The sequence below is a fragment of the Anomalospiza imberbis genome, chromosome 1, assembly GCF_031753505.1.
Source record: "Anomalospiza imberbis isolate Cuckoo-Finch-1a 21T00152 chromosome 1, ASM3175350v1, whole genome shotgun sequence".
In the NCBI taxonomy this organism is placed as follows: domain Eukaryota; kingdom Metazoa; phylum Chordata; class Aves; order Passeriformes; family Viduidae; genus Anomalospiza; species Anomalospiza imberbis.
Genome location: NC_089681.1, coordinates 4,637,127 through 4,663,639, shown reverse-complemented (window position 1 = coordinate 4,663,639; position 26,513 = coordinate 4,637,127). Strand labels below are relative to the sequence as shown.

The 26,513-nt window shown below is 41.1% G+C and overlaps 1 protein-coding gene across 2 annotated transcripts in view; it reads right to left on the bottom strand.

Annotated features, from left to right (window-relative positions):
• The window catches only part of AGO2 (argonaute RISC catalytic component 2), a 55,692-nt gene that overhangs the window by 22,944 nt on the left and 6,235 nt on the right, over window positions 1–26,513 (bottom strand). The window contains exons 2-10 of one of the 2 annotated variants that reach the window (XM_068180134.1): window positions 15,508–15,703; window positions 11,609–11,729; window positions 5,651–5,835; window positions 4,231–4,367; window positions 3,964–4,098; window positions 2,729–2,816; window positions 1,902–2,049; window positions 1,581–1,700; window positions 1,328–1,450 (exon numbers count right to left, since the gene is read on the bottom strand). In XM_068180134.1, the coding sequence (XP_068036235.1) occupies window positions 1,328–1,450; window positions 1,581–1,700; window positions 1,902–2,049; window positions 2,729–2,816; window positions 3,964–4,098; window positions 4,231–4,367; window positions 5,651–5,835; window positions 11,609–11,729; window positions 15,508–15,703 (1,253 nt within the window). The remainder of the gene's footprint in view (window positions 1–1,327; window positions 1,451–1,580; window positions 1,701–1,901; window positions 2,050–2,728; window positions 2,817–3,963; window positions 4,099–4,230; window positions 4,368–5,650; window positions 5,836–11,608; window positions 11,730–15,507; window positions 15,704–26,513) is intronic. The other variant, XM_068180143.1, reaches the window with a different exon arrangement.

Genomic DNA, 26,513 nt, shown 5'->3' with positions numbered 1-26,513 from the left:
GTACTATCAATATTTTACACATCACTAAGTAGAGACAAACAGTGGTTCAATGTCACACAACTCCAGAAAACATGTGAACAAGCTGAGAAAGGTGATCAGTTATTCAAAGTGGACCAGCCCAACACTTCTATTTCTCCCACCTAGCAGATATTACCGGGATGGATTATCTAGAGGACAAGGGATGTAATAAAGCAGCTGAAGTAATTCTGGTGATGTTAACTACCTTAATAAATACTGACAGATGCTTCAGACAAGTTCCCATGATGTCTTCCTTCTCACCTAGCAGCAACAACTAAAGCTTCCGGGCATTTCTCAGGACACATACATGAATCTGATAATGGATTTTGCAAAGAGCTGTGTGTGCTGAAGGCAGTGCCTCTCCCACTATGACTTTCCAACATTCATCTGCCATTAAGTTCCCCCAGCCTGCTGGTGCCAGAATAGTTCATGAAAGCAGTCCCCTAATTAGGGTCAGGCCTGGGGTACCTTAACCTGCCAGTGAAGGGAGCTTTCAGCTAATTTGCCTGAGTCATCTGAAGAATTCTAGGCAGGAAACTCCAGATCCTCTCCCATTATGGGTTTGGAGGCACCAGTCTGTTGTGCACAGGGACAGAATTTTATTCAGCTGGCAGTGCATGATCTGAAGAGATTCATCAAAAGCTTCCAAAATGAAATTATCCCAGCTATTAAAGCTTTCATCTTGCAACAAGTCCCTGAAGGGAAATCTGGTAACTGATGGAAAATCCTGTTTCTCAAACTTTTTAAAAAGATATCACAGGAGAAAAATTATGTCAGAAGGGCCATCTGAAAAGCCATTGTGAAATAAAAACCTTTGGGTAAATATTCCAAACAGGAAGTGATGGCTCTGCGGAAGGGCATGCTGATAGAGATGATACCTCAAGACAGCTGCCCTAAACACAGTTGCTCCACCCAGAATATTCAAAACCAACCAGAAGTTCAGGAATTTTTCAGCATATTTTCAAATATATACAGTGATAATTGAAAGAGTCTTTGCTCTTCTCCATACACATTGATCTGAGCCACAATTTGCAGGCTGCTTCTTGCAACACACAATGAAAGAGTGTTTGAGGCAAAAAAAGGCATTTTTAACCGAGCTTAACTTTCCAAAATAAAACAGCAATTGAAAGTGATGCAAATTGGCCAATACATTTAAGGACTTTGAGAACCTAAATTTAAATTCTCAACAATACACCCATGGCTGCTCTCATTGCAGACAACACAATTAATTTAAAATAATCACATTACAGAGGCCATCACAGCTGGTGCTGGAAGCCACTGCAGACTGCACAGAAGCCACTGGACATACCCTGCCTCCATAGAGGATTGAGGGAGGCTGCAGGACTCTGCCAGTCACATCTGTCATTTCATCCTTGACCATGATCCCAAACTCTCGGACGTAAGGGTCTGTGTTGAAACTCGCGCTCCGCATCTGAAATCATCAAAACGTAAAAAACCAAGCTCATAACCTGTGTGCAGTGCACAAACACATCAGTATCTGCTAAAGGTGAGCAAATTTAAGCCCATTCCTACACCTGCCTCATGTTTGACACAACACTCACCAATTTGCTGATCTCTTCCTGCCGGTCTGGGGCTGATCTGGCAGTGGCTCGAATCATAGTGGAAGTTTGATTGTCAGTGAGTTTCTTGATGCATCTTTGTCCTGCCACTATGTTGCACACCTGAAATATCCCCACAGAAAGAAAATGAAACACTGTCCAACTGGTTTTTTTGGCTTGTAGCTTTTCTTTCACTGATGCACCACAGAATTTCTCAATATTTTGGCTGCTCAAAAAACAGTTTGCCATTATTTAAACCCTTTTTTTCCCTCTGACCCCCTTACCCCAGCCCCAAAATACAGAATTATCTACGAGTTTACTTGCCTCCAGAGGAAGGTATGTGTGTTTCTGCTCCTGTCCAACTTGTAAACATGGAAGGTGAGGGTAGCGTAAAACTAATTTATGCCTGTCCTTAAAATACTGAGCTACAGTGCATTCAACTGTTTGTCCATTCTCCTGCTGAAGTGGGAATCTGTTGGAATGCAAACATGGAAAGCAGCTATTACTTCAGGCAAAATGCATCCCCCACAGTTCCTCAGTACATTTCTTGGCACAAGTTAAGCTTATTGAAGGAGGATGAAACAAAGCCCAAACAATTAAAAACCAGATTCAGCTACTGATCAGTTAACTTCTTGTAAAAAGCTGGTATCAGCTTTGTTTCCTTATATTGCTTCCTTAAAAATGGGAACCACTGTCTCCATATTCAAGTTATCTGCAAATCTCTGGTTGGTAGTTAAAAAGAAACTTTTTTTCCAGAGGAAAAAGAGATTGCAAATAAGCAACATCAGGAGGCTGATCCCAACAGGCATTACTTTTCTATTCCAGTTGTGGGAAACATCAGGCTACAAATAGGACACCCTGTTCTTCCAATTTTAAAGAAATCCATAAATAACAGAAAAAAATCCCACCCAAGCTAAAAACCTCCCAGATTTACAACAGAGCAATTAGTTCAAATGCTATGATACTCACTATAGTATAAAAATAGAACAAAAAGAACAGCAAAAGTGGGAAAATATTTGAGGTATATTTAAGGGTATTAACCAAAGAAAGCATCATTTTTCAAGGTAGCTTTTCCCACCCCAGTAAGGCAGGCAAGGTATTTTTCCAGCCTGAGACCAAACATATTTCTAAAAAGCAGAAAAATACTTTACGTTTGGTGACTTGCTGGTCGTCTGGTGACATTGCACACTCTGTACTTCCTTTTCATTTGTCCACAGTGTGTTATCTCCACCTTCAGACCTAAAAATTGGACAGCACAAATAACCATTTCTCTAAAATCAAGGTGTCAGCCCTAAACTGCTACACAAGACCAGTTAAACAGTCTATTTAGCTAAACCATTCTATTTAGCCCCAAAGGGTAGCCCAGACAGAACTCAAAAAGCAATTTACAGTCTTAAAATTCAAAACTCCTGAGCTTTAGCCAAAGTTCAACACAGAATTTCAGAGACAAGACGAAATCCCAAAGCCCCCAGAGCTGACAGATGATGCTGAGCACATTCTGCAAATTCCAGTGCTGTACCTCTAAGGAAGGCCAGCATGGGGAAAGGACAAAAAGGGCACACGAGCTCCTTGAAACAAAACCCCTTATTTATACTTTCTGTCTAAACATACAGGGTCTGTAAGACCTCCAGCTCTTGCAGCCTTGCCTGAGTTAATGAACTGGGGGTGTGGGGGGAGTGGAATCCCCAAACAGCCTCTCTAGGAGCTCATGGGAATGAGGCCACAGTGAAGCAATTTGGTGCCTGATTATCCTTTCAAAACACTTACAACCAATGCAAACGCAGGATTTATTTCTACTTTCCTTGCTAACTTCTAGTTGTGCAAAGATAATTTTGTTGATGTTTTTTGGAAACACAAAAGGAAGGTGCAGGATGGATTTATGGATTTATTCTTTTTAAAGTTGCTTGCTTTCTGCCAAGAGTATCAGGAGGGAAGGATCTCCATTTTGCAGAGGAAGCCTTCAGTGAACAAAACCAGTAAGATTTCTTCCTCCTGTTCTCTTTGATTCAGTCACTACAACTAGAATTACTTGTTATTTACTTCCAAGACAGTATGTGCAAGACAGATGCCTAAGTATGCAAAACACATTGCTAAATTATTAGTAAAATTTGAAATATGAAAAATCTGATATTAGTAATTGGAAAAATTTAAGATTGGGTAATTAAAAAAACATGAAATCCCAGTCTTTGTAAATACTTTGAAATCAGATTAGGAATTGACATATTTTTGTCAGGAAACTGGGATTGGTACTACTGATAGGTTTCAAAAGCAAAAAATATTAAATTTTATTCTCCCAATAAGACAAACTGCTGTAGAAAATATTTAAAACACATAGTGGTAACCATATCAGACAGAATAAAGCATCTGTATACAATTTCCTTATTACCTTTTATTTCTTTGGTAAACTTTACCCTTTGGGAATCTGTCAGAGGTTTTTGTTGCTCTTCAATACTTTTGAAGTCCAGAACTTCACAGACAAACTCAATAACTGGTTGTGCTTTGTAAAATGCAGTTGCAGACACTGCAGAAAAAACATTAATGGTGTGTTACAACAACACAGAGGAAATTCTTAGGAAATCCAAAAAACTGAACTAAAATTTTGCCTTTCCATTAAGAAGAAAGAAGAAACAAGAAAACACTTCCTAGTACCTACCATCAATATTTAGCATCATTTTCCATAATGAAGGTCTGACTGATTGATGGAAGCCAAACCAAACTTCTCTGCCACCACCCAAAGGATTTGAGCACCCTTCTGATGCTGTAAAGAAAGATCTCCCCACAGGAGTATACCTGCAAGAAAGCAAATAAATTCACATGAGAAAACTAAAGCAAAAATCGCAATAAATCCATAACGAATGCAAATTCCTCTTTACAAAAACACAGAAATGTCAGTGTTTAAAATTACCAATAATCTGAGATTCCTGGCAAGACTCAGGTTACACCTCTCAAAACCCAGCTTGTTACCAGTTACTTGTTACCCAGCCAGTAAGAAACTGGCTACTACTCAGGTTTAAATTCAATATATCTACTAATTCCAGAAAAAAAAAAAAAAGCATTAATAACTTTTTATTTGTCTTCTATTAAAACTTCAGCTGTGCCTCCATAAGAAAATAATTAAGTCTCCGCTATTAAAACACCAAGGTAACAATCTCTTCCCATACTCTGAATTACAGACATTATCTGAGGGTAAATAAGTGATCTAATAAATATTTCTGATCCATCTTTCATCTTGATAATTAAGTACTGCGAACTTAATAGCAAACAAATCATACCCAGAGCCAATGGCTCCTCTGAACAAAGGAATTGGACATTGTGGGCTGTTTTCTGTGCTGTAAAACCTGATGAAAGTAATTTTATATCTTTTTATCCTAAATTTGAGGATAAAGTCAACATAAGGCTATTTTAAGACACATATATTTAACTCATATTACCGGATTAGAGCTTCACTATGGGAAAGTTCAGCCCCACTAAACTTTGTTCTTTGCTTTCTAATTAAATATAATTTGCACAGTGGTCTTAAGTGGCTTGTGTCACGGCAGCAGAATTAAGCCCAGTATCTCTTGGGTGTAACTGAAAATGCTGTAGGTCCCACTTGAAAAGCAAACAAATAATTTCCAGGTTTTTCTTTCCTATCAAAATAGCCACACAGGGTGACATTAGTGTCCCCCTAGCACGGCAACCTTCACACAAAATTGGCTATAAACAGCTGTCAAGGACACACAGGAACAGGGTATGAAGTTGTTTGAAATCCACCCTTCCACATCTACTGACCTCCAAGCGCTTCCCACTCGGAGAGAGCCTCCTTCTCCAAGGCTACAGAGGGAAGAGGGAGATGGCAGAGCCTCGCTGACCTGAGACACACAACCGTGGGCCAGCCCAGCAGCTCCAGGGAAAGGCTCTCGTGACCAGGCTGGAGGCTCCAGATCCCACCAGGGAAGCACCAATGGCCCCTTGCCTGAGCCTGCCACTGCCACACAGCCACGACTGTGGCTGGGCTATGGCAGCACAGACTGCCCAAAGAGCCACCAAAACACCCGAGTCACACCGAAAGCACCTCAAGGGCTTCCCCTCACCTCATGGAAGGCAAGTGCCTCATGACAACATCCAGGGCCTGGATGGTCTCAAACGGGACACTCGGCAGCCGGCCAGAAAGAGCATCGTGTAAAGCCTGCAAGCTCACACAGGACATCCACTTGATAGCCACCTTAAATATCCTGTCCTTTCCTTCTCCTGGCAGCGTGACCTCCAGCTCCACCTGCAACAATGCCAAACAACAAACCAAGATGATTCTTTCCATTGGAAGGGGGCAAATCAGAAGGGATAATGGATTCCTCTGAACAATGCCACGAAGCAGAGGAGGAGACAAAAAGCAGGGATGAAGCAACAGCACGGATTAGGTACAGCCTCTTTTTACAGCTCCATCTTCCCAAAGGGGTATTTCAGAAGCCTGGAGTGCCTCCCAGCTGGCATCTACCTCCTCTGTGAGGCAACACTGGAACGTGGAGGCGCTCGAATCAACGGGGAGGTCCCGGCGAAGATCCCATAACCTGATTTCAGATCCCTAACTCGTCCCAGCGCATCGCTGCTCGTGGCAGCTCCTGCACGCCCAAAATAAAGCATGGGGTGTCACCTCCTGCCAAGACCCATGAATTTCTGCTATTTGCTCTCGAGAGCACCAGAGTGCTTTACATACTGCTGCTGCAGACACAGCTCAAACGAGGGAAGAAAGGAGCTTTAAAAGAGGAAAAAAAAATATTAATCATCCAAACAAAACAGAAAACCCACAAAAGCCACCAAGCCAAAACTATTACTTTTAAAGTAAGAAAAGAATAAACTACAACCCCCAATGCCAGTGATGGTATAAGGTAGGAAAGAGGGGCACTTCTTTGCCATGTTATGCCCTACTTTGAATTTTTTGTCTAAAAAACAGTGGCAAACTGATGATTTCTCCTCTTTCTTAAAACAAAGGAAGTCTGAGCACCTAAGTTTTTAAGACGACTACAATTAAGGCTTGTCTGAAATGATCAGGAGGTCTGGGAGTGACTACAAGAAATAACAAGATCAGAGTATCCTTTGTGCTGGATACAAACAAAAACGTTGCATTTTGCCCTGTTAGGGAGCTTGCAATTTAAGTCTAAAAGGCATTCACTTAACAGGCACACTGCAATTAGCAAAAATAATAGGTGGCTAACAGCAAACTAATATCTGCCAGCATCTGGTCTCTTGCAACAATTTGCTTCTTTAGTCCAAAAATAGGAAGGAAATATAAAACACAAATAAGAAGTCTTCCCGTGTGCCCCAAAAATGAGTAGACCATCTACAGCAGGCACACAAAATTAATATTACAGCTGAATCTCTCCTCAAGCACAAACATCATTCCCCAGGGAGACTGGAGCAGAGGAAGGAGCTGCACAGCTGTCGGAGGGCAATGGGAACCGAGTGTAATCCTGGAATCACTGCTGTGAGTCTGGCCCAGGTCAACCCTGCTGAAAGCTGTGCAAAGAAACTTTGCTGTGGTCTTCAGCTCACACATGCTGGAAAGTTTCCATGAGGTCTTTTTATCACCACACCATCAGAGAGTTCTCAATTTGCATCTCATTTACAGCAGATGGAAGATGTCTGCCACACCTGACCTCCATTTTCCTTTAAACCTCTCCTCCAAATCAAGTTTCATCATTCCTGCTTGAGCAACCTGGCCCAGTGGAAGGTGTCCCAGCCCATGGCAGGGGCTTGGAGCAGGACGGCCTTTAAGGTCCCTTCCCACCCCAACCACTCTACACTTATTCCCAAAACTGGTAATACACAACTCAGCTGATTATTGAATGCTTTAGTGCCTTTAATCTAAAAAAAAATTTCACTTTACTTTTTCTCCTCTTCTGGTCTCAATTTACAAAACTCCTTCACCATCACAAAATGAGAGATGAAGAGAAACCTGTGTTGCAGCACCCTTGTCCCTGGTGGAAATAAAAGGCCCAGGATTGAAGAATTTCTATTCCAGGTACCCAAATGCAAATACCAGTAAAAGTTAGCAGAGCTGTGACTGCTGAATTTGGCCCAAAACAGTTTTTGCTGCTGGGTCTAACTTCAAATGAGTTCAATTAGGAGTCACAGATAAAATAAGTAAGATTTATAACTAAAACTTTCCTATGTTTCTTTTTTTTTTAATTAAATATCTCACACTATTTAAAAAAACCCATGCAAATATTAAAAAAAAAGTCCCTAATTCATAGCCCACATCCAAAAGTTCATGTATATTTTTAGGCACTGCTAATCAGAACCTTTCCTCTCTCAGTAATATTTTATTTATCCTACTCTGTACTTTTGAGGACAAATGAACACTCTCATGTTTGGCAAAGTAAGCAAAATATGAAAAAAATAGGACAAAGTAGTTTTAGACGGGAATTTTACTATGTCCTTTACTATTAGGGATAAATCCTAAAGCAAAATACAAGATTTGTTTATTCTCTGTCCCCAAATTAAAAAAAAAAAATTACAATGTCAGGATGCTACCTGGTTGACCCACTGCTAACCTGCAACAGAGTTGACAATTTTGCAGCTAAGAGAACAAAATGAAAGGGATTTTACTGTCAGGATGTGAAAAATCATTCAGCCTGTAAAAGAATTTAAAAGCTATTCTTAAAAAGAATAGGTCTTGAAGCTGATGTGGCCTGAATGACTCACACAAACCAGCATTATCACTGTTTAAAAAAATAAATAAATAAACCTGACCATGCGTTTTAGAGGAATTCTTAGTATTTCTTCTCCTCCATAAAATAAATGCAACATCACATGATTATTTTATCATGCTCTGAGCATACAATGTACCTTTTCTCTATTAATCCAAGAGCTTTTCCTGCCCAGGGATTCAGAGGAAAACAGATTAACAAACTATGGAGGTAGGAAAGAGCTCTGCTTCTGTCATGTGCAGAGTCTTTAGCAGTACTTCAGAAAGACAAAGTCAGAGGAGCAAGTTTGTGGCCACAGACAGGATTAACATTTTCCTTCTGGAAAAGGGAATAGCAGCAGGATTTCTGTACCAAACTGCTGCTCTGTTCATTCCTAATTACTGTTTTTCTAATAAAAGACTAATGAAGATGTAGGCTAAGATAGACCAGTTGCTCTTGAATCTTGCTAGGTGAGAAAACTTCCAAGTTTAGGTAAAATTAAATTCCAGCTTTTAACTGTAGAAGGATATTTTAGGGGAATACACAAGTAAAGCAGGAATTGAATACAAAGCTGCTGTTAGAGGTGACTTGGGTTTGCTGTGTAGAACCTAAAAGGAAAGAGGAGACTTTTAATATCTTCCTACCTCGACAGTGTCCTAAACACTTATTTTTTCTTCTCAATGTGTACAAGTAAAAACTAGGAATATATCATGCTATTATTTACATATTCCATATTTGTTCTAAAAGGTCTAAAAACATGAAGAAGTTAAAGACTGAAAATAAGGTACACAAAGGAAGGAATGGAAACAGATTTGATAAGCATGAAAGCCAAGCAGAAAAGTACATAGAAGAAAAAGTTATAAAAGAAGCAGAGCTGCCAGCAAGTGTAAAAAAACCAAGCCCAGAACAACCACTACCAACAAGAGATGAGGACAGAGTGCATTAATTCGTTTAGAAGAGCAACAGGAGGGGAAAAAACCTTAGCAATTTGGTGTCAGCCCTCTGTTTAGCATCAGTTTTTCTATTACCAATGCATACTGCAAGTCAATTAAGATCTTCTACCTAGATTAATCACTGTATGTTCATTAATCTTTTCAATATGATCCTAAATATAATCAGATGTGCAGGAAACTTGCTATATTTGCTATGTACAGAACAGTAAAAAAAAAAACCCACCAAAGAAAGCTAATCTAATTATGCTGGAGGAAAGTCCTAATACCTAAAAGCTTTATAGTGGTTTAAATCATGCTTAAACCAATTTAGCACCATGCAAAAATTTCCTTCATTAAGCTAAATTTCCCCACATCTCATTTAAAACAGCTCAAGATTTATCTCTGTGAGCTCTTTCCTCCAGGATAACATTAATATATGTGAAGCAGAACAAGTGACAAAGCCATATAACCATGGGAAACAGGGGAAAAATAGGAGTTTATTGAAAGTGAGCCTAGATGTGAGCCACAGATGAAACCACCTGAAACTACCTCGTGCTAAACTCCACTACAAACACTCTCCTCAGTGACCACCCACTCCAAATGATGACTGCTCTGGCAAGACAGGGAATGGATGAGAGGATTTCTTGGATGAGATGTTCTTTCTGTGCCTGTGCCTGCTGACCAGACAGGACTCTATCCCTGATGCTTTGGATTTTAAAGCCCACACACACTAAAATATACATGGTGAAACTGAAGTCTAGGGACAGTGTGGCAGCAGGAAATGCTCCTGATGCCCCAATTCCTTTGTGTCCGTGCAAACCAACAGTGTAACCGACACCTGGGAAAAGGCTGACTTGGAAGATTTTGTTAACTCTGCCCCACTCAAAATGGTTATCAGAGCTGGGAGGGCCAACTTGCATCTCATGAAGTCTCAATAGATCTGAGGATTAATTTGATCCCTGTTCATCATGTATAAATAAACCATTTCTTATTTAGCTTTATTTATTGAATGAGGAAGCTCATACTTGTCATAAGGTACACTGTTATTCATCCATAATTTGTAAAGTATTATAAGGCAACTCTGCATACATCCAGAGTTGTTCAAAGCCCTAACAGACTCTCATCAAGTCTTCTTCCACCTTTGCAAATAATTTGCAGTCTTGTGTGTCAAACCTGTAGGAACTGGAATATTGTATAGGAAAGCAAAGGGAAAAACCACTAAGACTTCTAGTGATTGCTTTATAGTTTTCCCAGACATTACCTTATCAGTTAATGAAAAGTAATTAACACCAGAGTAGAGTCTGACCTTTACTGCATGGCATTCACTTAAACAGATTGGGAGGAAATAAAAATTGCACATATGAGATTAAGAGCTTGATTCAGGTAGAACTATTAACTATGTCAAGCACTGCACAGGCACCCAACATGAGACAGCAAACGACAGCCTGAACTATTCTATAGCTGCTGAATTTCAGAGGGCACGAATGGTTCCCAGTTTCCACATTTCTCTGTATTTCTCTTCTCCCGTTATGTTTTATTTTTGTCTGAAGTTGTAATCAACTCCCAGGAGATAGAACAGTCCCCCTGTAACTCTGCACCCCTAGCAGAAGGGGACTACAGCAGTACCAACCAGAATGACTGTGCCCTCCCTCAGGGACTCACCTGAATGAAGAAAAGGCACAGAAAATTCAATCTGGTATTAGATCACAGATGCATAGGCTCAATTATTTTCTAGGGATTATGTGCCAGCATGTTCCAACAGAGTCCCTTCCACCCCAGCAGTCAATGGGCACAGGAGCAGCTACAACCAGAGCTCAAAGAGGTCTCTGCCCCACCAGGAGCTGGCAAACACAACCCCAGTCCTCTCCAGCTGCCCCAGGGCAAAGACTGCAGGTCTTAACCTGTGCAGTGTAAATTAATTTGGCTCTCAGTCATCAAGGATTAGGGAGGAGAGGTTCCAATACAGGCAACAGAGAGATGGAGGAGCTTCCTTCAGCTACTGATAGTGAGAATAAGCTTAGAGTGGGCCTTGATGAGATTAGTGAGGTGACACAACAGCTTCTTGGTGCCCAGAGCAGTATTTTCCCTCCTCTCTCCCACACTCATCTGTGCTCTCCCTTTTTCCCTAGTGCCACTCTGGAGATTGTTTGCTGTCTGGGGCAGCTGTTCCAGCTCCCTAAAGTAGCAGAAACCACACCAGTGGGGAGAAAGAGAGGGAGGAATGAAGGGATATAGAACAGGGAGTGACCACTGGGATAGCAACAAGCTCACACTTGTGTCCTGGCAAAGCACACCCTAAGCAGAGTGGCAACGATAGAGACATCTATTCCAGAAACAGAAAATCAGAAACAGAAAACCGGTTTCTATTAGTTATTAGAAATATTCTGAAAATACCATATTAAAATCTCTAGAAATTTTTCTATTTAAAACTTACTTTATCTCTCCCAATAGGAAGTGGCATAGCTGTATAAAGGTTTTTTCTTCCATCAAACACTGGTTTGCGATCCCCAAAAATCTGGGTTTTAAAGTGCTGAACCATATGCTCCACTATTTCTCTGAAAATGCAAAAAGATTAAGTTAATCCAACTTTTTACTTTGAATTTTAAGAGGCAGACAAGTACTAACACTAATATTTACCAACAGAGGCATTAGGTAAATGAAAGGGCTGTCCACTCCTGTCTATTAAAGGCAAGATCTGTTTGACTGATCTGAACTGAAAGCAACATTTTCAGACTAAACTGTTCTCTTAAAACTGCTATCTTTAGGTTTTTTTCAAGTTTAAGCTGTTCTTCCTCTTTTCTGTGACCTACTGGAAGTGGTAAAGTGAAAGCCTGTGCTCTCTCAAGCTCAAAACAAGAGGTGCCTGGTAGATCTGGGGTTTCAGCTCCTCTGTTCTACAGCCCTTTCTGCAGAGGACCCTGGACCAAAAGCTCAGCAGCCTGCAAAGTTTTCAAAAATATCATTAACCTATCTTAGAGCCCCAATGTCAGGACAGCAGTTTATGCTAACAATGACAGCAAAATGTTTTGCAGCTCCCGGAGAAAAATAATTTTTAAATGCATTTTTTTTCATACACACAACAAAACTGGGATCCATCCAACAAAACTGGGTATATGCACTCAGTGGAGCTGTGAATATTAAAAATACACATTCATTTCAAAGTAGCTGGAGTTAGGTTCCATTTTTGCATAAACAGGGAAACCACTCACACAGCTCCTGTCAAACCACAGTGTTTACACACTGGTCATCCAAAGCAGCTCAGCAGTCAATGAGAGGTCAGCTGGAATAATAACACTTTTTGATGCCAAAGGACTTTTGGTTCCAGTGTCCCAGAGAGAGATCCTTCAGTCTACCTGTACTACCCAAAACCCATCAGCAGGCTGCAACCTTAACACACAGTCAGGGGCAAAAGGGCATTAAGAGGTTAAAGTGGCCCAGAAAGGAAACCACTGCTCCTCCAGCACTGCTGACAACCAGCAGCTCACAGATGCTGCAGGTGACTGTTCATGCACCCTGACCTGGCAAGGTAATTAACCCAGCACTCAGGTAGGTATTACAGTGCTGCAAAATCTGAGACAAAACTGAACTCACTCAAGGAAAAAATTGAGACTGTTGTAATTGGCAATTTCTTTGCTGTGTCCCAAGGTTTACCTTAAAATAAGATGTGGCCACTGAGAGAAACTCTGACCTCCTGCAAAGCATGAATCAAACTTGACCCAGAAATATCTGCCTCAGGTCTGCAGGGTGTGACTGAATAAGTACATAACTGGGAGGGTAGGAGGAAGGAGGTATTTTTTAACCTTAAGATTGAGCATGGAAACCCCACTCTCTTCCTGAGCAAGTTCTTCCGACTGTAAACTGCTTTATATAAAAAATGAACACTTCCACTTGATTTATGTTTTCAAGCTTCAAACCACATCCACAATTAGCAATGGTGCTTCTCAGCTGTGGGTGGAGATATTTTTAAGAAAATTAAATTATTTTCTCCAGGCAGAGTTAAAAGAAGAGTTATTTACCACTTCACTAACTTCAGCCCTTTGAGACGACTGCTCTACCAAGCTCATGCAAGCTCACCAAGAACCCTCGGCTGGCAACTGCAGGTAGAGTTCACCTTGAACAAATCCTCAAAAATTCAATTGAGAGCACCCACAGTGCAGAACTAAACTCACATTGCCCACTCTGCCTGCCCAGCTACCCCAAAAGACCCAGCCTTTCTGCCACATGTACAGAATTGTAGCCAGACTGTATTAATTCAGGAGCACGTTGTCCCAGCTGTGTGTTTTCCAGTCCTGCTCCAGCTCATGTCTCAGTGTGGAACTTGCATCTACAGTGGATACACCCTGCAGTGGGGTCTGCAGGGTCACAGTACACACTGGAGTAAAACTGAAGAACAAAGCTGACACAGATGAGGGAACAGAGCAAAAAATAAAATTTCTCTCTCCTTTCGTTATACCATATAAAGCAATGATAAGAACTACTTACTATATACATGTGAATTATATAACCAAAATACTAGAAACCTGTAAGCTAGCGGTAAAAAAAAAAAAATCATTCAGAATTGGATTACATGTGCATCTGCATAATACTATTTTATATATATATATATATATATATATATTTGCACACAAAGAAATACAGGCATAGACATAGGAAACAGCTCACAAGAACTCAGGTGAAGGTGAGTACAGGTACCTCTACAGAATAGAGCAGTAAGCACTTAAAAGAATAAAACCCTTCAGTGTGTGAATCCAAATTGTATTCTTACCACACTGCCCTGAGAAGCATCCACCACACCACTGCTGAATTCATCTATGGCATCTCTGCTTATTGCAAAAGGCATTTCATCTGTGTAGGCCTGTACCTGCTCCTGTCACCACAAAAGAGGAGTGACTGAGCTGACCAAGCAGAGCAGGTCATTAGCAGGCACTGGAGAAGAACTTCTGAACTGCTACTGAATAGAATCTGCCTTTCCAGTGAGAAAAACTGCTTTAGGTTTTGTGGCAAGCACCCCCACACTGGACTGTAAGGGAGGGGCTCACACAGAAAACACACAGGAGCTGTGCAGCACTTGGCTCCCAGAGGAGCTGCAGAGGCAATCTGGATCAGCCAGCAGCAGCTGGCAGAGCTGGAGTGGTGGCAGGGATAGCAGTTCAGGAAAGCAAAGTTATCACAGCTCCCCTTATGAAAAAAGTGACTGCTCCAAGAGTTTTGCAGTGCTCCAATGCAGGAAGAGCATCTCAGTGAAATCAGCAGCTGCCCTCGGGCAATCAGAGAGTTCAGCTTCATGCACTTAACAACAGTGTTTGCTTTTAAAATTAACCTCAGCTGAAAAATTAAACTAATAATAGATCACCACAGGAAGTAAAAAAAAAAAAAAAAAAAACAGGGCAGCAAAGCACAGTGATGCTGCTCTGTGAAAACACTACCATTACCAACTCCTCAGTGTAACAATGGAGAATGCCCTCAGGTTTATTAATTCACATCAGGAAAACCATGGCTTTCAGGTGGCTTTTTTGACTCCTCACTGTTTACTCTCATGACAGCTTGTTCCACCCATGTCACCTTTTTTAACAAGGAAAGGCTTTGCTCTTGAATACATAAACAGGTCATTCCAATCCTCTACAGTCAAGGTGTAGTTATGATGATGACACTTGCGGTTTCCAGTTGGTGCCAAGTCTCATTCTCAAGTTTCACTTCTGGCAATGCCGCATCTTTTTCAAGTCAATGAAGTTGCACACTCCAACAGGTCACAGATGCCAAATGCAAGACCTGGCTGCTTGTTTCCCTGGACAGCTGATCCGTGTTTTCACCTTGCTATCTGTTTCAGGGGCATATTTTTCCCTTATATAGAATCTACTGATGAAGGATAATTTCTCACCTGCTTTAGTAACTCCATAATCCTCTCCTACAAACAAATGGGTTTTGCCTCCTTTTGTGAGCAGGGAAAGGTGAGAAAACAAGCTGGTAACACCAGCTCCCTGCTGAAGGACTTCAGCCAATTACACTCCAGTATTTAACCAGGTAATAATAAATCACTTTTATCAAGTTGGCTTATATTGACCCAGCTTCAACAGAGCTAATACAGTTTATCCATCTGCCACCAGTGGCTTCAATCAGCAGCATCTTAAGATTCTGACAAAATCAATCCAAGTAAAGACTTGGAAGGAAAAAAAAAAAAAAAGGATGTACATATCCTGTTAATGGAAGTGATCAGTACAACCACTGATTAAAGCCAGACAACTTTCCAGACATCAGTGGGAGCACCTGGCTCCAGCTTTTTCAAAATAAAACAAAACTGTACATAAACTGAGGAAAAGCAAAGTGCAGCGTTACCTGTTAACTCTTCTAGGACATTTTTCTGGCTTTATATCCAATTCATAATGGTAGATATCTATTTTAGGAATGTCCATTTCAAAGAAGTTGGCCTGCAGTTTGATTGTTCTCCCAGAAGTGCCAAAATCTGGTCGAGGAGGAGGTTTAAAGGCATATCCCTGTATTGGTGGTGGCAATGGGGGAGGAGGTGTGAGCACTGCAAAAGAGAGAAAGCACAACTTAGCCATCAGCTGTCTCAAATTGACATTTCAGCAAATTTACAGGCTATTGGACCAGTGAAGCCCAGCACATTTAAACCATTACTCTTTTTAAACAACCTAAAAAAATGAAAAAAAAAAAAAAAAGTCCAAACCCTGCTTTCCGGAGACCATGAATCCTGTTTTCTCTTTCTTTCTCATGCTGGTTCATAACTTGATGTATTTCCTAGCCCCAGTTACTGAAAAAAAATCTTAAAATCAGTTGCATTTTCCTATACAACAAGTCAGCTGGGTAGGAATTTCACAGGCCAAGCAGGAAAGCAAGAACCACGTTCTTCTTTGCAGGGAAGAATCTTCATTTTAAAACAGATCTACCCACTTTTATTTGAGCAAACACCTATGAAATGGAGTTTCCATCACTTTCCTCTGTGCTGTAGCTCTCTGCAAAATCCTGTATTAGAACTAAACTATATCCTACTGCTTCCTTCACACAGGAAACACAGCTGATACTCTACTGCTGCTGTGCTCAATTCCTGAGCTCAAACATCAGCTGTTGCTCAGACAATGGTGAGGCAGAAGCACAAAGGCAGTTTGCTGTGTTTCAATCCAGAATAGTCCATAGAGAAGTTTCTAAGGTAACAACTTGAGTATTCAAACCTTCTGCAGCCTCAGTGCTCAGGTGCTCTGTGCTCTGAGGCAACAACTTGCAGCAAAATCTTCACATGTGAAATAACCCAGGAGGTTTCTCATTACTTATGTAAGAATCCAGGTGTGGTTTCTTAAGATTATCAAATTCAGTTCTCTGCTAGCACCAGAAGCAATTCACAGCCCTTCATTAACAAATCTGACACCACTTGTCCACCCTGGCTTGCTCTAATGCTCAGAAAACATCCTTCCATTTTTATTTATTCATGGCAGGTTATATTCAGTGGTCTTCATACTGAGTACTCCTGACTGTACTTCTAGATGTAAACCAATACCCATTTAATACTAAATTCTAGGCTATGCTCCTTCTGTTAGTCCCTGGTCATAAATTAGGCTTCATCATTCTCATCCTTCCAGTCATTTTTCCTGGAGAAGACTAAGTGATAACCACACTGGTGCTTCCATCTCTCCACTGGAAAAGGCAGATTAATGAGCCCTAAACTGCTTTTGCCTGCTGTACCACTGCCTTGTAAAAGGCCATCCAGAGACCACTCAGGGCACATGCACCCATTTCAGTTGCTTATTACCAGCTCCCAGTTCCCTATGAACTCCCAGCTATATTGTCTTTAATATATCTACTTTTCTAATCCATAATTATTAACCTGCTGCTTTCCGAATGATGCTCAGATTCTCCTTTTCCTGTCAATGCTTCCTATACCTCTTGATGAAAGTTCACATACTTATTCCTAACATTTATGCAATGTTTGTTAATAATAAGACCATTCCCAACATTAGCATCAATTCCCCACTTTACCCCTCAACACTTCCCATGGCAAGCTTCCCACTCATGAGTATCTCCCTATTTTTACCACCCTCGTAACAGTCAGCACCAATTCCCCATCCACCAAATACTTAACCAGATTTGACACTGGGAAAACGATAGAGGGTTTTGTTATTATTTTTTGAAAAAAAATTCTTTCTGATCTTGTCTCCCAAACATATTTTATGGCATCCACACTTTTAATTCAGGCTACTGAAATTCAATTTCCTTTCCCCCCCCGCCTTTTATAAACATTTCCTTCAAAGACTGTGGAAAGTTAGTGTTTCCAACACTAACTCAATCAACACACATAAAACTTCATGTTTCAGTACTACAGTTTTGCCTTCAATGGCAATATAGCAATTTTTATTTGAGTATTATTCATCCACATTGCTCTTGCAGTGTCAACAGCTGCCCTGAGAAATGGAGCCAAATATCACCTTAGCTCTTATCTGTAAACCAGTCTTGCCACAAGCAGCCCATCTGCCTCTGCATCTGACCTTACCCACCTCCATCCCTCAAGGCAAGACAAAACACAGCTCACTGATTCTGCTCAACCTTTGGCTTTTTATTTTTGCTCAATTCCTACACATCCTGACTTCTAAGACATCAATTTTCATCTTTTCCCAACACTTCCAGGCCCTCTGCTGACTTCACGTTTTCCTGACGGTGATTAACTTGCTCAGGTGTCCCTGCAGTCACCATATCCCCTGTTTGGTGTGACAAGTCCCCACTGTCTGCGTCATTCAGCGGAAAGAATCCTCTGCTGTGGGCAGGACACCTAACAAAGTTATTGACAGCATTAGCACTACAGCTGGGAAGTAGCAGAAAAAATACTCCCACAAATATTTGTACTTGCGATACACCAAAGGTTTCTGTGATCCACCTCCAAACCTGAGCAAGAGGATGTGCACAAAGCAGCCACCTCTACTCCTCCAGAATCCTGTTTGCCATCACTCCCACCCTCCTCCTCCCCAATTTTAAAATAATCTGTCTCCCACATACATTTTCACTTTGCTGCTGAATCCTTTACACATCACCACTGCACACGTTTTTATTTTCATCTTTCTGTGACAGAACATTCCCATTTGAAAATTATGTCCTAGTCATCAACTTTATTCTGCGATTTTTGTGTATTTCCATGATTCCTGTAACACCACCCATTATAAAATATTTTAATTTTCTGTCCAGGCTCCTGTATTTTAACAGTTCCATTTCTTGTTATCCACACTCTGCATTCCACACTGCCTTACCTCTATTACCTGGCCAACTGTTATCAATATATTGATTTCCCTTCTCTTTCACAATGATTTTTATGCCTTCTAACATTTCTGTATCTACTGCCACATCCTAATTCCACTGTCCTTCCTTTTCTGTGCCATACTTTGTACCTCATGACTAATTTTCTAAATGACAAAAAAATTAAACTTAAAAATTGAAAGTACAAAGAGAAGCATGATGGAAGGGGACACACATCCCCACAAGCTATTTATGCTGCCAAATTAAGAAATCCTGTAATTAAGCAATACATTCTCCCTCTGTTCTAAAATGGGATTGTTTAGTGCCTCACAGGGGCATAACAAAGCCATATCTGTAAGTGTTCAGGGATCAAAATGGACACGTGTTGCTCAACAACAGCACTGCATTCCTCCACTGGAGTTTTAGTGACAAACAGTGAATAAAAGTGAGGGTTCAGCCTCCTTTTTGAGAATAAGGTGAAACGCTGAGAGAAGCACAGATTCCTTGGGAAAGACGTGAAGGCAGTTTTATAACCTGCATGACTCACAGAGATAAAAAAGCACCAAGCTGCCCAGAAAGCAGGAGCACTGCCACCCTCTATTTTCATCCTAAACAATTTTTTTCAATTATTTGGATTTTACTATCCAATTAAAGGAAAAAAAAAAAAAAAAAAAGGGGGGGAAAGCTATTTCTGGCTCAACTCCCAAGGCAAAACTTATTTAGGGCAGGGTGTTGCTTCAAGGAGATAAGTAGTGCTTATTAAACAGCAGCAGTGACCCGATAAGCGCTCAGCCTACACTTCTGCCACCCCAAACAGACACGTATGTGTCAACTACAGCACCCAGGGATGGGAACTGAGCTCCAGGAGAGAAACACTAAATGCTGCAGCCACTGAACTGCATTCACTTCTTGGACTACTGCCTCAAATTAAGAAAGCAAAATCAGACTATCTTGTGTAGAACTTATTACAGCAAGCAGCTGTGAAGGGTAGAATGACAAAATACTGGATTTGGTGCTGACAGAACAGAGAAATAAGGCTTGACCTTTTATCAAGACATGATAGATGCCTTCAGCCTTGATCAGGAGGCACAATTGCTGCTTTCAAAGTGATCCAGCTGCCCCAACTCCCTGTTCAAACACCCCATCATTCATTGACTTTTAAATGTGACAGAAGCTGTATCAATACAGAAATATTTTCCTTAGTGCCAAGGTTCCTATGAGGAAGCTCTTGCAGCCAGGTGAGGTGTGCTACAGAGGACAGCACTGGACATCTGAGCTGGAAGTGATGCTCTGCCCAGGGAAATCTGCCAAAATTCATGCAGAGACAGCTTCATGAACACAGATAATGCTTCTGGAGACAGTTTTCAAAGCATTGGAAAATCTACATGCATTCCTGGATTTTAGTTTTAAAGTGCTGTCAAGGAAAGAAGGAACTAGAAAAAGGATGAAAGACTAATAAACAGGAGCAACCATGTGGTAAGTATTGGAAGCTCCTCACTCATTTGCCAGATGATAAAATGAATAATGAGAACATTTCAGCCTTGATATGATGATTGAGACCATCAAGAGCCCCATTTCCAAGGTGTGAATTAAGGTGAGCTGGGTATGGAATAATGAGGTGCCCACATGATGTCTTTTAGGCTTACTTTTATCAGGAAAGAAACCAGACTTCTTATTATAATTCATCCAATTCACATAAACAAAATGTTCATAGCTATCAATCTTAAAAGCAGCAATTTCCACCAAAAAAAAAATCTGGAAAAGACAGATATCAGAAAAATAATCTTGTGGCAGTTTTATGAAATAAAATTAGCAATCAAGCAAAATTACTCTGTTAAAAGACTGGGGGGAAAGGTGGCAGTAGGGAAACCTGGATAATCACAGAAATGCTGTGTTAGTAAAAATAATTTTTGCCAATTGAAAACTATTGTGAACACAAGGCTGGCTGCTCTTACTCCTGCACATTACTGAGGATCAAAATCAGAGATAAAGGTGACTCAGGGAGTGAGCAGGCCAAGACACTCCTTGTCTATAAAAGGTGTGAATGAGCCACACACTTGGACAAGCTTCCACTCTACAATCCACACAATTATGCAATGATGGTTTTTCAGGACCATGTGCTCCATTAACCATCTCCCAGACTCGGAGCATTCATTTCTTTTGTCCGTCACCATTTTTTAAAGCTTAACTGCTGGCCTGCTCAACATGCTGGAAGTGCTGCCAGTCAGCATTAAACTTGCACATTGGAGATTTTTTAGCAAAGAATTATGCAATTTTAAGGTGCAGTCAGAGGCCTAATGAGTTACTAAATAAGAAGGGGCCAGATGAGTTGCATGGAAGGGCTTGTTGACACAGGAAATCATCTGAGCATAATTACACCAGTGCAATTATATCAGTAAGTTTCCTTGTGTGGCAAGTCCTAACTCATATTTAATAACCAGGTGATGTTTTCACAAGTCTCGGTAGGTTTTAGTATTGGGCTCATGCAATCCACATTTGCCAAGGGGAAGACTCTCTAAAATCATTTTTGTTAAAATATATAATCTCTAAATGAAACTAAGGTGAAGGAAGCTTTATTTGAAAGCATCACTTTGGGTTAAGGTTCCAATATCAGATAATGGAGCTGCTCTTCCAGATCATCACTAAAGGTGTTTTAGGTACAACCACTGTGCACATTCACTGCTGCCTCCAGGTCAGTCTCTGATGCCATCGCACAGATCCAGAGAGGACGCATCGCTCCTTGGGCAAAAAAAGGGATTTAATAACTTGTCCTCAACTACTGAGCAGCTGTTTTGCCTCCAGAACTGTAAGAAAAAAAAATAAAATGACAAATGTGTTCATCACGACCAGGTTAAAAAGAACCAAGACTGGCAAAGGAACACCCTCCAGCAGCTGCTGCAGAGGAGCAGAGGACTGTGAACACAGAACAACATAGGTGGGAAGAGACCAGGCTGACTTGTCAAGTTTTGAATATCTTAAAGAACAGAGTTTCCACAACACCTCTTACAATCTGTTCCACCCCCACGGTAAAATAAACTTGCCTTCTACTCAACTGGTGTTTCCTGTGCTCCAGCTTCTGCCCTGCTCTGGTGCACCTGCCACAAGACTGGCTCCATCTGCTCCAAAGGTTCCCCTCAGCCAGCTGGAGAAGCTGGAACATCACTAAGACCACCCATTCCCCTCCTCTTCCTAAGGCTGAACACACCTGATTCCCTCCACCTCTCCTGCTCTGCCACATGCTCCTTCCCCCAGTGCCCTGTCACAGGGCTTGCAAAAGGGTCACGTCCCCTTCTGGAAGTGCTCTTTGAAGTGGGAGAAAGGGAGACTTGGAAAGGGGACACCCCACACCAGAGGAAACAGGATTTCCACAAATAGTTATTCAACTACCAGTAACAGAGGAATTCAGAAAGAATGTGGAAAACACCCAGTACTGATCCTTGTCAGGATCCGCGCAGAGTTTTTATATATTTTAGTCATACATAAATAGAGCAAGAAAAAAAAAAATACAGGGAGTTCAGCCTTTTCTTTTTAGGACTCAAATAAAGAAAAACTTGGGGCTCTCTTCAGCTTTTCTGACAGTCTGGGTTTTATAAAGAAGTTTAACTTCTGGCTTTCTGTTAAGAACCGTTAGGGAACGATAGGAGAGAGGCTGACAGTGTTTTCTGTGAGATAAGGGAAAGTCAAAGCTGCAGCTCATAGTCCCTTGATATTTTGGGAGCAGAGGAATCTATATGGGACCTGTAAGTCTGTCTGCTGCTCATAAAGGATGTTTTAGAGCCTGGAAACCAGAAGCTCTTCAGTCAAGCTATAACATTCTTGATTAGATAATGCACAACAAAAAATGTTACAGACATACCTATTAATCTCCAAGAACTCAACAAGCCACAAGGAGAGCGGAAGAGATGATATAATCAGATTTTCAGTTGTCATTTTTGTCAAAAGTCCACTCTAAAGGTTCTTCTGGTCTCTCAGTGAGCAGCTACCACACTTTCTAACCACAGCACATTGCATGTGCCAAAGTGGGCTACAAGCAAAAGGGCTGGCTTAATAATGATGAGCAAAAATGAAGGAGCTGACCTCATGTTTGGTCATAGCTTAAGGCCCTTGCAAGACTACTGAGATGCTTGATGCTACTCTGCCAGATTGCTTCCAGTTTCTTAATGCTGTAGTATGAAACTAAATACCTTAACAAAGAGTGAAAGTATTAGATAAACAGCACTGCCTTCATAACTGTAATCTCATTATGTTCAGTGGACTACTCCAGACATCATTTTATTGACTAATGGGCACTTCCTGTGAAAGAATCCATGCAAGATTAACTTTCAAGTCAACCCTTTTACCTACTGAAAAATGTCCCTGCCCATGGCAGGCAGGTTGGACAGGATGATCTTTAGAGGTCCAGCCCAACCCATTCTATGATGATTTTGTCCGGAATAAATGATCAGTTACAGATCTGCAGCTCCCTTGGTTGCCCTGATGCCTTTTTGACCTTCGTAGGATACAGACACGACCTTTTCACAGTGCCAGAAGTGATGTGATCACTGAGAGCAGAATCGCTCCCAGACACCAACAGTGTGAGCTGCAGTTACAGAAAGACATCAATCCAGCCTGCTTTTAAGTCAGGACATTTCAAAGAAGAATATGTAAGAACAAAAGAACTAAAGAGGAAGAGATCAATGCTCCAGCAGAAAGCAGGATGGTTCTTTCCAACCCACAAGCTGCTTCTGGACAATGTCAACTCGCAAAAGACACCAAGCGTTAGTACTTTGCTTTCCTCCCACATTCTCCTTGCAGCCTTGACCTTCGAAGTCAACCTCCAATTTTTTGAATACAAACAAGCTGCTTTTCACTACCTACAAGTGGGGTGAGCAGTGGCAAAGCACCAGCAGAGCACCCAAAGTGCAGAACTTCCATCCTCACTGCTCACAAACCAGGTGCCTTAACCAATCCCTGCATGTGGAATTTGACCAAGTCCTACCACGAGCCTTCTTAAGGGCCACAGAGAAATGCTTTTAATTACAAGCTGCAGCTTGAATTAAGTCATCCAAATAGCAAGCCTCAGCCAAACAATGGAGGGATGCTTACGGCTTACCCACAAGTCAGCGGCCCAGTTTGAAGTTAAATGTGAATTCAAAGAACAAAATAACTCCATCTTCAGACAAACCTCTGCTCAATGAAGGGGGAAATGGAGAACATTCTTAGTGCCATTTATCACATTTGACCACCAAGATTCATTCCCTTTTCCATGCCTTAGAAAATGATGCTGAACTAATTCCAGATGTCTTTCCTAACAATTAGAAATACAGAATATAATGGTATTTTCCGCATTCATAAAAAGTAATGCCTCCATTCAATACAATCTCTGTTCTTTGTCATTTCAAAAGACCTAAAGTGAATAAACACATATTTTAAGAGGGAACAAAAAAAACCCAACCCACCTACATGCACCCATTGCTCCCTTCAGGCTGCTTCTCCTCTAAAGAAGGTAAGACCAGAAATTCCATATTCATCATCCCACACTATGCTTCCCTTATCCCTTGTTTGCATTTAGGTTAGGAAAGAAATGTGGCTCCCCCTCCTTCTGTACTACCTGACACTTGGAACTGCTCAGGTTTGTAGGAATCAGCCTAACCCACCCTTCATTGGGTTTAGTTGTTTTCATTTTGAGTCAACACAAGGCTGGTAAAGCATGACTTCTTCATACATCAGGACTGACCCTCACAAAAAATTTAACACACAAACTGAAGTTTCCATCACTACTTGGTGTGAACATGAGACAGACAAGCAATTCCATTCAGTCCCCAGGAGCCACAGTAAATCCAGCTGCTGGCAGGTGCAGAGCTGAGCTCAGCGAGGGGTACACGGCCCCAGCCCCATCGTTAGGTACTTCAGCACCTGCACACCCCAGCTGCCATCACACAACACCATGAGAGCTGCACAGCTCATTTTGACACTCCATTACCTCCACATCTCAGGCTTTCCAAGATTATTTTTTTCCTCCTCAGCAATAGTAAGAAGTGGTCTCTGCATTAGAGCCCACAAGAGGATGTTGGATAGATTAAATCCCCCGAAGCAGAGTCAGAGTTCTCAGCAGTGCTGCTCCCCCAACACTTCTCCTTTCTCCTACCATCACACCCCATCCTCTCCTCCTGCACTTCCAGAGCCATCAGTGCCCACATGCACACCAGCTTCACTGACTTCATGAGTTCTAATGGCTCGGGCTCCATTCCATGGCCACTGGCATGGTTTTTCATGTGCTGTGCCCCACCAGCTGGGAGCTGGTGCCACAGAGGCCCCAGATCCACGTTCCCTGTGGGATCTGCATTGTGCACAACTTAATGAAACACAGAAATTATTTGTCCTCAGCTAACTAAAGAAAGAAGTTGGGATGGTTCTGCTTTGAGCTGTACCTTTGCAAGTACATGTCATACCCACACAGACTTTGGCTGGCAGTGTCTTTGTGCAAAATCTAAAACTAAAAATTAAGCTGTCTTCATTCCTAAACAGTTTTTAATATACAAAACTCAACTGTAGACCTGCAACTCAGAAATAGTTATGCCTTCCTTGGGGAAAAAAAATATTTTCCCATGCCCACACTGGACTAATCTACAAAGACATGAACATTCTCGTGGTTGAGCTTCAAAATAGAGCAATTCCCAGCTAAGATCCGAGGTTATATTTTATTTTATCGTTTCAGATAGTGAAAGCAGCTGTAGCAGCATCTTCAACATGTAGTAATATCTCTTGTGGTTTCCAGAGATAGGGCTGTGGTTTTCAGCATCACTGCAAAGAGGACAAAATGCAGGTTCCTAATAGTGGAATAACTGGGATATATTACAGAGTGTAGGCTGGCAGCAGAAGTCCCCTATCAGAATTTTTTCCTTCCATTACACCTCAGGGTATTTTCCTCCACCTACTTCTTGTAAACAACTGATGTTCTTATATTACCTGATACAAACTAAAACTCAGCTACAAAACATAAAAAAAGACACATAAAAGTTTGCTACAGAGAGGCCCCCCTGAAATTTGATATTATGGGAATTTGCAAGTCAAAAAACTAGGAAAAACCCTCGACTACTGTGTTCTTATCACATAAGAAGACCCAGACAACAAAGCTTCATTTCCCTGCCCTGGCGGGAAGTTTCCTCCTTCTGAAAGAAGCTCTGACTTTTAAACAACACACCCTTATGCAAATATTCCGAATCCCTATGAGTTATTCCTAAGCATTCCCTCATTAAACACTGAAGCTCTTCCCAAAATGAAATGCATTGGTTCACCAAGAAATTAATTCTTCTGCATTGTCATCTCTACATGAACCTGGATTTCTGCTCTATTTTACTTTTTGTTTTGCTTATGGTTTGGAGGGTTGGTGGTTTTTTGGGTTTTCTTTTTAAACCTATGTCTCTCAGTAGAGAGAGTAGTATTACTTGAGAAACTGTAGGTTTCACTGGCAGTAAAAAACCACAAGCAAGAGAAACCGCCTGCTCTCCCAAAGCCTTGTCCTCCATGAGGATTTCAGATATGATGGAGCAAGAGTGTAAAACCAACAGAGAAACTGATAAAAAAAGCCCACAAAAACCAGTAGAAAGGGAGCATTCAGTGCAAACTACAAGCTGTATGAAAGGACAAAGAAAGAAGTTCATTATCAAAGTCAGGAACACAGCAACATTTAGACAGGAATTCACCCTCTCTATGAACAGACGCCTGCCCTTTAATAGCAAACACTTGCTAAACAAGTTTCAGAAGGCATATAATGAGGCCCCAGTAATAATTATGTTTTAAAGTTTTATTCATCTACATGACAGGTTTAACTTCAAACAATTTTTTGATTGATCTAGCTAAGCCGGTGAAACCTCTACTCTTGGGAATTCTCCTAAAATTGGCTTATTTAAAATAAATCTAAATTAGTACATCCACACACACTTCCTACTACTAAATTAAAATTTCATTATATTTTCACATTAATAAGCTCTTGTGTAAATTTCATGACTAAACTAGGAACATAAAGAAAGCATTGCTGAGACAAAAAGTTGCAATATTCTGACATGAGCAGCTCAAACAGAGCCACCCACAGTGTCCAACACTGCCAAGGCAGCTCCTCAGTG